This window comes from Orcinus orca, chromosome X (assembly GCF_937001465.1).
Source record: "Orcinus orca chromosome X, mOrcOrc1.1, whole genome shotgun sequence".
In the NCBI taxonomy this organism is placed as follows: Eukaryota; Metazoa; Chordata; class Mammalia; order Artiodactyla; family Delphinidae; genus Orcinus; species Orcinus orca.
The window spans coordinates 130,936,682-130,950,035 of NC_064580.1; the positions used below are offsets into that span (position 1 = coordinate 130,936,682).

General features: G+C 61.7%; 2 protein-coding genes across 12 annotated transcripts; both read right to left on the minus strand.

Moving 5' to 3' along the window:
- Nucleotides 1-316: 316 nt before the first annotated feature.
- NAA10 (N-alpha-acetyltransferase 10, NatA catalytic subunit) lies at nucleotides 317-5,169 on the minus strand. 8 transcript variants are annotated; one of them, XM_033417690.2, is made up of 8 exons: nucleotides 4,721-5,169; nucleotides 4,142-4,290; nucleotides 3,633-3,691; nucleotides 2,707-2,752; nucleotides 2,506-2,621; nucleotides 2,120-2,164; nucleotides 1,298-1,382; nucleotides 317-651 (listed from the first exon to the last, which is right to left on the minus strand). In XM_033417690.2, exons 1-8 carry the CDS (start codon nucleotides 5,013-5,015, stop codon nucleotides 415-417), a joined length of 1,032 nt encoding a protein of 343 aa, XP_033273581.1. In that variant the 5' UTR covers nucleotides 5,016-5,169; the 3' UTR covers nucleotides 317-414. The 8 variants fall into 8 exon arrangements, with proteins under 8 accessions (XP_033273581.1, XP_049561021.1, XP_033273576.1 ...); XM_049705064.1 differs by having other exon boundaries at nucleotides 2,120-2,407; XM_033417685.2 differs by having other exon boundaries at nucleotides 2,120-2,410.
- Nucleotides 5,170-5,226: 57 nt separating this feature from the next.
- On the minus strand, nucleotides 5,227-12,384 carry RENBP (renin binding protein). Of its 4 annotated transcripts, none has more exons than XM_049705063.1 (11): nucleotides 12,282-12,384; nucleotides 11,901-12,018; nucleotides 11,712-11,787; nucleotides 11,544-11,619; nucleotides 11,181-11,353; nucleotides 9,663-9,887; nucleotides 9,030-9,111; nucleotides 8,539-8,714; nucleotides 7,852-7,983; nucleotides 5,490-5,577; nucleotides 5,227-5,401 (listed from the first exon to the last, which is right to left on the minus strand). In XM_049705063.1, the coding sequence occupies exons 2-11, from the start codon at nucleotides 12,005-12,007 to the stop codon at nucleotides 5,244-5,246; spliced, it is 1,293 nt and encodes a 430-aa protein (XP_049561020.1). In that variant the 5' UTR covers nucleotides 12,008-12,018; nucleotides 12,282-12,384; the 3' UTR covers nucleotides 5,227-5,243. The 4 variants fall into 4 exon arrangements, 3 of the variants coding, with proteins under 3 accessions (XP_049561020.1, XP_012394801.2, XP_033273575.2); XR_007474912.1 differs by lacking the exon at nucleotides 12,282-12,384 and adding an exon at nucleotides 6,106-6,197 and having other exon boundaries at nucleotides 5,353-5,401; nucleotides 11,901-12,242; XM_012539347.3 differs by lacking the exon at nucleotides 12,282-12,384 and having other exon boundaries at nucleotides 11,901-12,241.
- Nucleotides 12,385-13,354: the final 970 nt, after the last annotated feature.

A 13,354-nucleotide genomic window follows, 5' to 3' on the forward strand; every position in this document is an offset into this window, starting at 1 on the left:
GTTGGGCCATTACCGAGATCAGACATTGGTAGAGAAGCTCAGCGAGCAGTTGGACTCAGGCATCTGGAACCTGGCAAGGCAGCGGCAGAGCAGGGCTCGGAAGAGGCTCCCAGAACTCCAGGGTTCCCTTCCCCCGGGACCCAAAGATGGCTCCAAGCTATCAGACATCTCCAAAGCCCCGACAAAGCTCTTCCCTTCTACTCGGGCTTGGCAGGAAGCACTGTGCCAAAAGGATGTGAGGTCCACATCCACAGGGATGCAGAAGAGCCAGAGAGGGGCATACACACACCCCCAAAAATGTGCACGCTCGCACAGGTAAACTCCCCAAGGCCACTGGGTGAAGTTTATTGTGAAACCTCTCGGGGTGAGGATGGGATGGGCAGGCCAGGGCAGGGAGAGAAGCATGTGCAGGCTCTAGGAGGCTGAGTCAGAGGCCTCTGAGCTGTCCTTGACATCGGTGCTCTCTGTGGTCTCGCTGACCTCACTGAGGTCTTTGCTGTCTCCACCGCTATCCTCCGCAGCCAGGCCCTTTTCCTCACGACTGGCCTCTCCCGAGCTCGGAAGCGAGTTGCCCTTGCCCTCCACCTTGTTCTCGATGGAGCCCAGCACCACGTGCCTGGCCTTCTCCTTCAGCTCCAGGTGCCGCCTCAGCTGCCACCAGGAGCCCGGGGAGAAACGGGAGTAAGGAGACAGCACCTAAGTCTCTAGACCACGAAGGCCCTCTCCTGCTGCCCGTGCCTTGTCCCTTGCTGGCGGCGGGGGGCAGGATGAGAGGCAGCAGAGCCAGGGCAGGAAACAGGACTGAGTCCGACTCCCAGCGGGGAGCCCTGGCACTGTCCCCTCTGGGCCTGTTTCCTGTCCTGTAAAGTGGAGGTGCTTACGGCTCCCTCACGAGGCTGCCGTGGAGCCCTCTGAACGGCCCGGGCCCCCGAGGAGCCTTGGGCAGAACCCTGACTTCTCTTCAGCCCGGTTTTGTCTGGCCCCTGAGCCTTGGAGGCCAGCCACAGCCGTCCCCAGGCCCCGCGTCTCTCAGCACGTCCAGGGGCCTCCTCCCTCTCCTCTCACAGCAGCCTCTGGGCAGGACGGGCTTCCTCCTCGGAGAATGGAATCTTGGGCCGATGGCCTTCGTTAAAGCCCTGCCGAGGTCCGGCTCCCCGCCTGCCAGCTACGGAAGCTGAGGTGAGGAGGGCCAGGACTCCCGGCCACGCAGCCTCCAACTGTCCCAGGCCACCCCTGCTCGCCTTGACTGGGGACCGCGGCCCTGGCCCCGCAGGACTCTTACCTGCAGGACTCTTACCTCATCGGCCATCTGGGTGAGATCCCGCTTCATCGCGTATGCGTCTTCTCCATCTGCATAGTATTTGGGCTCCACTTCGCTGATCCTGGGGGCAGCAGGTGGAGAGAAGGAGGGCAACCCAAATCGGGGGCAATTCTCCTCAGCCTTCTGGTATCATCTGCTAGTGGGGCAGGGTGTCACTGCCCCCCCCAAGGACCCTTTGGGAGACATTTCCAACATGGTCTTCCCTCTGCTTTCTCCAACAGTAAGTAGCACCCAGCTCCTTTATTCCCCCCCACCACTGGCATCCTGCCACTGCCCCTCGTCCCTAACCTGGCCACCAAGGATCTGTGTCTGTGGTTTCCTGTGAACTGAAGCCCTGAATTTGGCAGTCCCCTCCCCTCCCCTCCCCTCCCCGCCCTGCTCCCCGTCACTTCCTGGGCATGCATGGCTGGCTCGTATGCCTAACAATTGGAACCGGGGAGGGGTGCTGCGGCCTGGGCCTCTGTTCTTGGTGGTCGTTACCAGGCAGCGTGGCCCCTAGCCCGAGCAGCTCAGGGGCCAAGCCTGCACTGGGCGGTGTGTATGCAGACCTGGGCACCCTGCCAGCCTTAAGACCCTAGAACTGTCAACCACCAGAGGCATTTGCATCCAGGCCAAAGATCCTGCCTCAAATACCCAGCCCGGAGGCCACTTCCCTTCCCAACAGTCCCTCCTCGTCCCCCACCAAGCTGAAGCTGACGCTGTCTCAGTGGGCCCTCCACGGACAGCCCATCTCAGCCACCTGGATAAGCCAGACCTGGGGACCATCCCACTCCATGAGAAAAATGTAGATCTACTTACTGAAAGTTGAGGGTGTTGGAATAGAGGTGCAGAGCGGCCCGGTTACTGCAGGGGAATAAGGCACTGCTGAGCTGTACAGACGAGGCCAGGCAGGGACAGCACGTCCAGGTCCTGCCCCTCCTCCCGGTCCCCCTCCCCACTAAGCCCACTTCCCGATCTTCTCCAAAAGCCAAGGCAGCCCAGGATCCACATCGAGGCAGTATCCCCGCTGGTGGTGGTGGGATGAATTGGGAGATTGGGATTGACATATATACACGAATATGTATAAAATAGATAACTGATAAGAACCTGCTGTATAAAAATAAATAAAATAAAATTCAAAAAAGACCCAACAAAACAGACAGTATCCCCCTACCCACCCCCCTTCCCTCGGCCCTGGCTTCCACCTCTTCCTGACATGCAGAGAGACGTATTTGGCATTGAAGTTCTCGATCATGGCTCGGGAGGCCTGGTCCATCAGCTTCTGAGCCAGGCCAAGGCGCCGGTGGGAACGCTTCACAGCCTGGTGGGAGAAAGGTGGGACCTCGGGGCGGCTCCAACTAACTTCCGCCCCCGCCCCCACCAGACCCTGGGTGGGCCCTACGCACCAGCGAGGTGATGTGTCCATGGGGCACGTCGTCCGGGTCCTCTTCCCTAGAGCAAGAAGAAAGGAGAGGGGCTAGGCGTGAACCCCAAAGTGCGTCCAGTCCCGGGACAGGGGAGAGCCAGGACTCTCCAAACCCCAGGCAGCAGCCAAAAGACATGTGCAGCGTCAGTGGAATACTGTTCAGGGCTAAAACGAAAGGAGCTCTCGGGCTTCCCTGGTGGTGCAGTGGTTGAGAGTCCGCCTGCCGATGCAGGAGACACAGGTTCGTGCCCCGGTCCGGGAGGATCCCACGTGCCGCGAAGCGGCTGGGCCCGTGAGCCATGGCCGCTGAGCCTGCGCATCCGGAGCCTGTGCTCCGCAACGGGAGAGGCCACAGCAGTGAGAGGCCCGCGTACCGGGAAAAAAAAAAAAAAACTCTCAAGCCATGAAAAGATGTGGGGGGAGACTTCAATGCATATGACTTAAGTGAAAGGTGGTCTGAAATGGCTACACACTGTATGATTCTAATCATATGACCTTCTGGAGAAGGCGAAAGTATGGAGACAGTAAAGAGATCAGTGGTTCCCGGGGAGAGGGGAGGGAGGGAGGGAGGGCAGTGAAACTACTCTGTTTGATACTATAGTATCGGATACTTGTTATACCTTTGTCCATGGAGTGTAGAACTACTACTCAAAGAGTAAAACAATGTAACTATGGGTTTCTGCAATAATGTAACAGCATCGGTTCACCCATTGTAACAAATTTGCCACAAGATGTTAATGTGAGAGGAAACTGCACTAAACGAACAGTCTATTAATTAACAAAACGAAACAAACAAACCCAACCCAACCCAGGCAGCAGCCATCAGACGCGTGCGGTGTCGGTGTCCCTCCTCCCCCCACCCCCACGGCAGGCACCAGGCTTGTCCCTCCGTCCTTGGTGACTCACATTTTGGCCAGGACATACCCCACAATCTTCCCATTCTCATCCTCAGCGATGTAAGAGAGCTGGGTGACGGAGGAAAGAGAAGGCAGAAAACAAGTTCCTGTCAGAGCTGGAGGCGCCCTTATCGGACACCTGGCCCCAGCGCCTGCCTGTCGCTGTGTGCATGACAGACAGAAGCCCATCGGGCAGCGAGTTCAGTGACAGCTCCTGACCTCCAGGCCAAGTGGCTTGGTTTTCCCACATCACACCGTGCCCCCTTTCCTTAACCCAGAAGAAGTGGACAGACACAGGTGGGAATACTGCCCCTACCTTGGCCCTGTTCTTCGGCCCTCTTCAAGGCGCCTCTATCCATCTCCCGCCACCCCAGCCGGAAACACTCAGGGCCTCATTGACCCATGCGCCCCCCGGACTCTTCACGACCTTGCGCGACCTCGCCGGCTCATCCCAAGCCGACCCAGGGTGGAATTTCCTTGGCCTGGTTTCCCTCATCCCCAAATTCAACAGCTGCCCACCTGGGGCCAGGAAAGGCCATGGTAGAAATAATATTTCATCTGGTAGTTCTCGGGCAGGCACAGGAGGTTGCAGTGCTGCATGTTCATCAGGTCCTCTGGCTGCGGGAGAGGACGGCAGTGGAATGCAGTCAGGCTGGGGGCTGCGGTGACTAAGTAGGCCTCGGTCGTGTTAGAACCCTGCTCTGTCTACTCAGCGACCCCCGCCCCCCCACAGGGCTGGGCGGGCGCTGGGACTATCTGTCTCCGCACAGGCCTGGCCCACAGCCGCTGTGCAAAAACTGACTGTTCCAGGAATGAACGTTGAGCTCCAGGAAGCTCCCCGACACCATCCAACGGAAACCCGACATCCGGAAAGAAGGAGTTCGCAGCCCCGGCCCTGCGCCCCTGGCTCCCCCGGCCTCCTCTTCGGGTAGATCCAGCCCCACGGGGACGTGGCCTTCACTTTTCCGCGCCGGGCGCGGCCGAGGGCGCCCAGGGCGGCTAGCCCGGTGATCGGCCGGGCCCATCGGGAGCACGCGCACGCGGCCACCGGGCCCCGCTCCCACGCGGCGCGGACAGCCTCCGGCCCCGGCCCCTCACCCTTGCATTGCGGATGTTCATAACGGCGGCGGGGCTCGCGGCTCCCAGCGGGTCGTGAACGCGCAGTCAGCTGCCACCGCGCTCCGAAGCGACGCCGGGGCTGCCAGGCCGGGGCTGGGGCTGGGGCTGGGGCCGGGGCTGGGGCTGGGGCTGGATCTGGATCTGGATCTGGATGTGGGTCCAGGATCGCGGGGACGGCGGCGGAAGAGGAGGCGCGCGCCGGGCCCGGCCACCGGCCGGAAGTGCGCGCCGCCGAGCCCGCCCGCCGGGCCCGCCCTCCCGGCCGCTCGGCCATGCGCAGGGAGGGCCAAGGGCGGGGTGGGGCCGCTCCGCGGGGCGGGCCGGGCCAATGGCCGGGCGGGCCCCGGCGCGGGGCGGGCCTGTTGGCAGGGTGGGAGGGTCCAGCGCGCGGGGCGGGTCACTGGCAGGGCGAGCAGGTGCCCTCCAGCCAAAGGCGGCGGTTGGTCCCCCACCCGACACCCCACAGACGCTCACACACACGGGCAGTGGAGCAGGCTTGGCTTTATTCTGCGCCTCGGCGGGCGGGGTCGGCGGGCGGAGACCGGGCGCTGAGGGCCGGGGCCGGGGCCGGGGCCGGGGCCGAGGCCGGGGCGAGGCGGCTCAGCAGGTCACTCAGCATCTCCTCGCACATGGCGAGGCACCGCGGCACGTGGAAGCAGCCTGCGGGGAGAGGCGGGACGGCGGGTTGGGAGGGCCGTGGGCAGCCGAGTGCCCCGAGCCCCTGGGCCCCGCTCTTTCCCCCACTCACCTTTGAAAGGACCCCCCTTGATGGTGAGGGCGATCTTCCCTTCTCGGTTCAGGTAGCCAAACCATTCCCCGTACTCGGGATCGCGAAACTGCAATAACAGTGAGGCAGTGACAGGCAGCGCCTGCAGGAACCGCCCAGATGCCACAGGCCTGGGAAAGGGGCGTTCACCGGTCCCACTAAACCGCTACCTGGGGTCAGAGCCCGGGCTGACCCCCGACTCCAGAATCAGTGCTCTTAAATGAGGTCCCGCCTCCTGGACAAATATGAAAGCAAGGGGCTTTTCCTTTTCCTTTTTCTTGTGGCGGGGTGGTGGTGGAGTTTTGAGTCTGCAGCTAGTTACCCCACCTGGGGAAGGGGCCGCAGGCTGTGAGATGAAACCTTGCAAGATGGAATTTAAAACAAAAACAAAAACAAAAACCCTGCTTCGGACTACTGAGCTTGCGCTCTAGAGCCCGTGCGCCACAAATACCGAAGCCCGCGCGCCTAGAGCCGGTGCTACCGACCGCAGTGAGAAGTCCGCGCGCAGCAACGAAGACCCAGCGCAGCCAAAAGTAAATAAATATAATTTAAAAAAATAACAATGTAAAAAGAAACGGAACCCTGAGGAAGTGCTGACCTGCCATGTAACTTTGTAACAAGTTATTCCTTTGGAGCTCCTGTTCCCTGCTTCAGAGGACTGTCTTGCCGTGGATGAGATTGTAGATAGCGCTACATTGTAGATATCCCGTACAGAGGTCTGACTTCTCCCTTGCTCACCACAGGTCCCAAACACATCTCCCCCTCCCTCGGAGCCACCTGAAGCCTGCCCCTGCCCAGCAGCTCTGTTGACCCTTTCCAAATTCCTCGCTTCTCTCCTGCCCAATTCCTTCCAGATGCTCCAGGATAGACCTCAGAGCCCTGGCCTAGGCCCTTCCTCCCCAGATAGAGACCTGAGTGGAACCCCTTCTCAGAAGGACCATAGAAGAAATCAGTGACATTGAAGTCCACTACCAAAAATGTCTTTTTAAATGGGGACCTATGAGTAGGTGTATTCTTCATAGGGGGTAAAACTAGTTCTGTATCTGTTCGTTCTATCTTCCCAGTGATATTACCCATGTCCTTACTTATTATTCGACTACTGGATATGACACGGGAAGATAACAAAGGATTTGACTGTTTTCCTGTCCAGCCTTTCCATGGATGTCTGAATTTTTGCTTTCTGTATTGTTAGGACGATTAGTGCATAGTGAATTACCTGTTGTTTATAACTTTTGTGATTGTTCAGTACAATCTCTCTTTCTTGAAAATGTATTCCTTAAATTTCACTTTATGCGGTTAAGAGCGATCACCTCGAACACATGTTCTCTATGAACGCATTCAATCTTAACATATATCGCCTCTGGTCTTGTGGCTCCCGTCTTTGGAAGCAGTGACGAGCGTGTGCAGTACTTGGAGATGCCTCTCTAACCACAGCATAACATGAACACATTTGGAATTTACTGGTGACAAAGTCGGACGCTGCTAATACTGTGGTTCACTGCTTTCATTCATGATGGACGTGAAAGCTGGATTTCAGTTAGAGGTTAGTGCAAATAACGGTGGAATTTTCTCTCAGGTTTCAAAGCCCACAGACCTCAGAATAAGACCCCCCTGTTGTAATGCCTCCCGTACTGGGGTTTACTAATGGAGTGAGTCGTGGCTTTAGAAACACATCGGGAATCTTCCTTCGTTCCCCGTCACGCTCAGCGCCCGAGGTGCCCGTCGGCAGCAGCTGGCACAGCTCATCGCTCTGCTCACGGCACTTGGGCCTCTGCGGGGGGGCGGGGGGGGCTGGCTTCCTCCCTACCTCGCAGATGATTCTCTCTCCTTTGCTGGGCCTGCCTATTCCCTCTTGTCCTTTCCTTCTGTACTCCAAGGTTACCTTGCCTCACGTGGCCAGCACACACCTCTCCCGCTCGACCACACTCTGACCCCTGAGCCGCTGCAGCTCCCACCCCGGGCCAGGCCCCCACTCACTAGCCAGGATGACAGCCACAGCCCGGTCTCCCTGCCTTCGCCTAGTGCCCTCTGGCCTCCCCTCCTGAAGCCCCAGCTTTTTTCCTTCCCACTAGCCCCCCAGTCCCCTGACCTTGCTTTATTTCCCAGAGCTCTCATCACCATCTGTGTTTGCTGGTTTACTTGTTTATGGTCGGTCCCACCAGCACCAAATGTGAGCTCCAGTGGGGCAGGGGCCACTCTCTTGACTGAACGGAGGGCACCAGGGCCGGGACTTCCAGGAACTCTCAGACCTACTGAGGGAACACGTCCGGCGAGGGGGGGAAGGAGGGGGTGTGCCGTGCCTGCGGTCTCCTCCACACCGCTGAGGCCAGGAAGCAGCACTTACCTGGCGGAAAGTGTACTCGGCCACCTGGTAGAAGATGTTCAGCAAGGCGGAGTCCCCGCTCTCACTGTAGCCCATGAGGAAGGCGATCATGGCTTCGCTGTGCGGCCACCAGAGCTTCATGGCCCACTCCAGCTGAGAGCAGAGCGGAGGCAGGCATCTGAGAGCCCTGGACCCCACTCCACCACCCCTGTCAGCAGGAGAGTCACCCCCATCTTTCGGGCCCTGGCTCAGACTCCATCTGGCCCAAGCTCTTGGAGCTTAACCACGGGACGAACGCCTCTGGGGGCCTTAACCGCCCATCAGATCGCGACTAGCTTCCTGAGGCAGATGTAGCCCAAGCGGCCCCTCCCAAAGGGCAGGGCTGGGGTGGGCGCCCCTTGAGCCCTGGAATCGCAACCCCGGCTGCTCCCACTGCTGATGCCTTAGGGTCACTCAGAGAGCCTTTCCAAGATGAAGGGCCATGTGTCTCCGCGTGGGCATGGCCTGCGCTCCCTCACGGCCTCCCTGTGCATGTGAGCTTGAGGGCCACCGGCACAGGAGTCGAGCTTCCCACTGGGGTCACACCAGGCAGGTTCACTCCTCTGAGCCCCGGGTCCCCCTCTCTGAAATGGGTGATGACAACACGCACCTCCCTGGGCAGAAAGCCTTCGACAGGCTAGTACCATGTAGCCCTGGGTACATTCCCACCTGGGTGGGGCATAGGCCGTCAGCATCCTGGAAGTAGAAGAGACCTCCATGGTCGGGATCCCATCCAGAGCGGAAAGGCAACAATAGGAACTTGTCGATAACGTGGGCTCGAAGTTTGGGGTCACCTCTCCGGACGGCGTGACGGAGCAGGAACCAGCCAGCTTCCAGCGCGTGGCCTGGTGAGGGCTCGGGTAAGGTAGGCCGCGTGTCCTCCCCCAGGCGGGGGACTCAAGCGCTGTGCTGACCGCTGACTCCCTTCCTCTCTGCCCCACTGTGGGGCCTGCTTTGAGCCCCCCAGCCCTGCCGGTCTGCCCCAGAGTCACCCTCCTGCTGCTGACACGCCAGTGTGGGAGGCCCGTCCCTCCTCCCCTGCCTGGTCCTCGGTGCGCTGAGGGCGGAGGGAGGAGGGCACTCCCTGCATCTGGAGTCCAGAACCAAGGCTGAGCGCCCCCCTCCAACCGGGCCGCCCCCCAGCCCACCCCGCCCCTCACCTGGGTTCTGGTGTCTCCCCAGGCAGCCAGAAAGCCCCTCGCCATCCTCTGACACATTCTCCAGCACAGCCTGCCCACCCCTCTGCCGAGGGAGGAGTAGAAGGTAGCTTGGCCTTCAGCACCCCCTGACCCCCGCCCCATCATCCAACAAGAAAGACGCGCCCTCCCACGCCCCCTCCCTCCTGATCTGCAGGCTTGGGTGGCCTCACTCGGAGGGCCTTTGGAGGAGGAGCCGATTCACTCCCAAGGGTCTGGACCTGTCCTAACCCTTGCTTTGGGCCTGGGCCCCTGACGTGGGGAGCGTAAGGCACTGAGCGGAGGCTGAGACCGGGGGGACTGGGCTGTGCAGAGGCCTGGGACGAAGCTGAGTCCGGCCAGGCTTCCTGCTCCCTGACGTGCCTGGGGCTCTGGCACCCACCCCGGCTCCCCCGGGGCCCTCCTTCCCTTCCCGAGGGTTCTGGGCCGCACCTCGCCCCATCTCCCCAGTCTGTAAAGGGAGCCACCGGCGCCCGGCTCCGGGGGTGGGTGCGGGCGGAGGAGGCGCCCCGGGGGTGGGGCGTAGGGGGTCGCCCTGCCCCCCAGCTCCCCAGGCCCTGTCTGGCGGCCGCCGTCCGCCCGCTGCCCTGCCCCCACCTGCACGTGCCGCAGAATCCTCCGAGCGCACCAGTCCCCCAGCTCCGCGTAGCTGCCCGCCAGCTCGTCGTCGGCCTCCCCGAGCTGCTCCACCAGGCTGAGAAGCATCATGGGCACTGCCATGGACTCCGCGGCCGGGGCCCCAGGGAGCTGGGGCCGGCCCAGCCCAGAGGGGTCCTCCCGCACCCAGTGCACGATCTGATCCATCATCTCCACCGCTTCGCTCTGGGGAGGGATGAGGGGAGGCCCAGGCTGAGGCTGCATCCCATCTAGTCTGGTACCCCAGGTGCCGACCGGCTGGGTCCCCAGCCCTGGGGTGGGAGAACCATGTGCTCCCAGCCACTCATAGGACACCTTCACCAAGGCCTACTCTGGGCCTGGCCCCGGGCTGGGGGCTAGGGCTCCCACTCTGGGGGCGTAGACCATTCCCAGACAGTGAGGTCACGTTTGAAAGCAAGAGGGGGCCCAGGGAGGAGGGAGCGGCCCTGTCCCGGCCAGGGCAGGGCACGGATTGATCCCTGTGAAACTGAGCAGGACCCTGCAGAGCCTTCTGGGGGGTAGAGCCCCTGTGTCCCCCGCCTCTTGTCTGTAGAAAAGCTTTAGCCTCCAAGGCCTTCCCCGAGTTCCAAAGAGCAAATATAATCATAGAAGTGAGAAAATGCAGAAGCAGAGGAAAACAGATAAGCAACACAAAATAATAATAGTTTAGCCGTAAGAGAGAGTCATGGACCTTTAGTTACTCCTCAGGGGCTATAGATCATACCCTGAGTCATATCCCTGAGTTGTTTTGCAGATACTAAGACCCCCACCGGGCGGAAGAAGGTAAGGGCGTGCTGACCACCGGCGTGTAGACCCCAGACCACTGGAACCAGAAGGCTGATGATGTTGACTCCCTCCCGAAATACCACCTGGTTACCTCACCACCAAGCAGTCAGAAGAACGTCCATAAGCTGATCAGGTATCCCGCCACCCCCTCCCTCACCTTGCCTTCAAAAGCCCTTCCCTGGTGGCGCAGTGGTTGAGAGTCCGCCTGCCGATGCAGGGGACACGGGTTCGTGCCCCGGTCCGGGAAGATCCCACATGCCGTGGAGCGGCTGGGCCCGTGAGCCATGGCCACTGAGCCTGTGCGTCCGGAGCCTGTGCTCCGCAATGGGTGAGAGGACCGCGTACCGCAAAAAAAAAAAAAAAAAAAAAAAAAAAGCCCTTCCCCGGAAGCCATCGGGGAGTTAGGGTCTTTTGAGCAAGACCTGCCCTTTCCCCTTGCTTGGAGGCTCGCAATGAACCCTGCACTTTCCTTCACCTGTATACGCACAGTGACAGTACAGTGCAACAAGGGGGGGGTGTCACCAGCAGCCCTGGGCTGTGGGGGCCCAGAGTAAGGACTGACGGTGACGACAGACCCGGCCCTGCACGCAGGACCCAGGGAGGGGCTCGCATGCTGAATGGGAATGCTCTGGCAGCCGTGCCCAGGACAGGCGAGGGCACGGAGACACGCAGGGCAGCCTTCCTCCCATGCACCTGGTACTGCGCGTCCCCTGTCACCCTCCACAGCTCATTCATGGCCATGGTGTAGAAACACTCGCTGAAGATGGTCCGCTGCACCTTGACCGGGCGGCCGTCCCTCGTCAGCACAAAGGCACACTTCTTTGCAGGAGGTGCCACTCGGGCATAACGCAGCAAAAATTCGCCACCTGCTGGTCGGGAAGGTGGCCTGCTAGAATTTGGGTGAGGATGCCACCGCCTCCCCCTTCCTCCCTACCTGCGAGCATACCGGGCCCTTTGCTGCTTCTAGACCCCTCTAAGAACTAGGCACCCAGGAGCACGCGTGCTACATAGTGACTTGGAGCGGCCTCTGGGGAGATGGGGACCCGGAGGGGGCACCTGCTTTAGCCGCATTCAGAAGCTCAGGGCGGCGGAAGCGCTCAAGCTTGCGGTACAGGCGACAATACATCCACACCTGTGGGGGAGTGGAGGAAACACGGCTTACGTCGGGAGCGGCCCAGTCCTCGGGGCCGGGATGACGGCAAGTCACGGGTACCCCTGTCGTACCTGCCTCCCCTGCAGCCAGACGTACTTGAGGTCGTCATACACCTGCCCGTCACGGCCAAGGCACGTGAAGAAGCCCCTGTGGGCCCCACGCAGCGTTAGCCGAGCCCAGCAGGCCTGAGTCAGCTGAGTGAGGTGGGGACTCAGCAGGGGCAGGGACCCCGCCCAGGGCCCGAGCAGGGCGAGGCGCACCCGTGCTCCTGGTCGTGGGAGTGCTCCAACCAGAAAGCCACCACGACATCCAGCTCGTGCTCCACCCGCTCCTTCCAGGCCTGCAGGGTCTCTCTCTCCTTCTCCATGTCCTGGGAAACTTGCACTTGGAGGCACGGCTCCCCCTCAGACCTCCCCATCTTTCCGGGTCCCAGCCTCCTCAGTGGGCCCCTTGGTGCCCCAGCTCACCCCAGGCTCGAGTGGACCCCAGGGCTGGGTCCCCCAGGCCCCCAGGCCTCGGGACCCAGCCCTGTGCGGGTCTGCCCTCCAGACCCAGACCCGCCCCAGGACTGACCCCGCCGCCCTGGGGCGCCTCCAGGACAAGCCCTCCCCCCCACCCCCTCCCGGGTCCCACACCACTGGCCTGCCACACTCGGAGACTCCCGCTCGTCCCCCCCTCTCCTCCAGGAAGGCGCTCGGAGCCGAGCTGGTCGCGGTCGCGTGACTGTCACTCAGCTGACCCAGCCTAGCCCCACCCACCCCTCCTCCCCGGGGTTCCGCCCGGGCCTGGGGGCAGAGCCCGCAGCGGGGGCTGGGCTTGGCCGGCTTGCAACTCCACCCCGGCCTCCAGCTGCGCCCTGACTCTTGGCCCACCCCACCTTTGGGCGGCAGAGTCCCGCGGAGCCCCTCTGCTGGGCAGCCTCCGCTCAAGATCCTCCCGGTGGGAAGTGCTGGGTGAGCTGGCAGGAGGAAGGTCCGGGACGGGGGGCGGGGGGGTCCAGCAGGGGGCTGGACAGGGCGGGGCGCGGGCCCAGGTGCAGCAGGAGAGAGCAGCTGGAACTGGCTGAACGCCTCGGCTCCTCTGACCTGGGCCCCACAGCGGGGCAAGTCCTCTCTGATGAACCAGCCCCTCAGCACCTGACCTGTTGGCCCCAGTGACGGCAGCTCGAAGGCCAGGCAAGAGGGGGCATCCTGGGCCCTCTCCGCCGTCACACCCCCGAGTTCTCCAGGTGTATCTTCTAGCACCAGTATCTGATTTTCACTTCACGGCTCTGTGACTGTCTGATTAGGTCAGGTGCTCTGAAGAAGGCTGGCCGAACTGTCACCTGCTTGCCCAGCCAACGGAAGAATTATGTGGAGGGGGCGTTCCAGGGACCCTGGGCTCCCAGTGGGGCTCAGGGAAGCTTGGCCTTCAGGGTCCGTCGCCCCGTCTTCCGGAAGGAGGGACAGCAGCCCAGGAGTGTCCTACAGCCCTGGGACAGGGGCCTGGCGCCCCTGCGGCTCCCGCAGCTGTGCGCTGGTCCCGACAGCACGGGGGACCGGCAGCTGGTGTGCCCTGTGGCTGCTGTGCCCCTCCACCCTCCGCCTTCCCTCGTGCCTGCGGAGGGGGGTCCCAGCCGTGGGCCCAGCTGCGCTGGTGTCAGCCGCCTGCCTGCTTGCGGATCCCCTGCCTTCCTGGCACTCTGTCTCCCTCATGCCTAGGCAAGGAGGAGCCT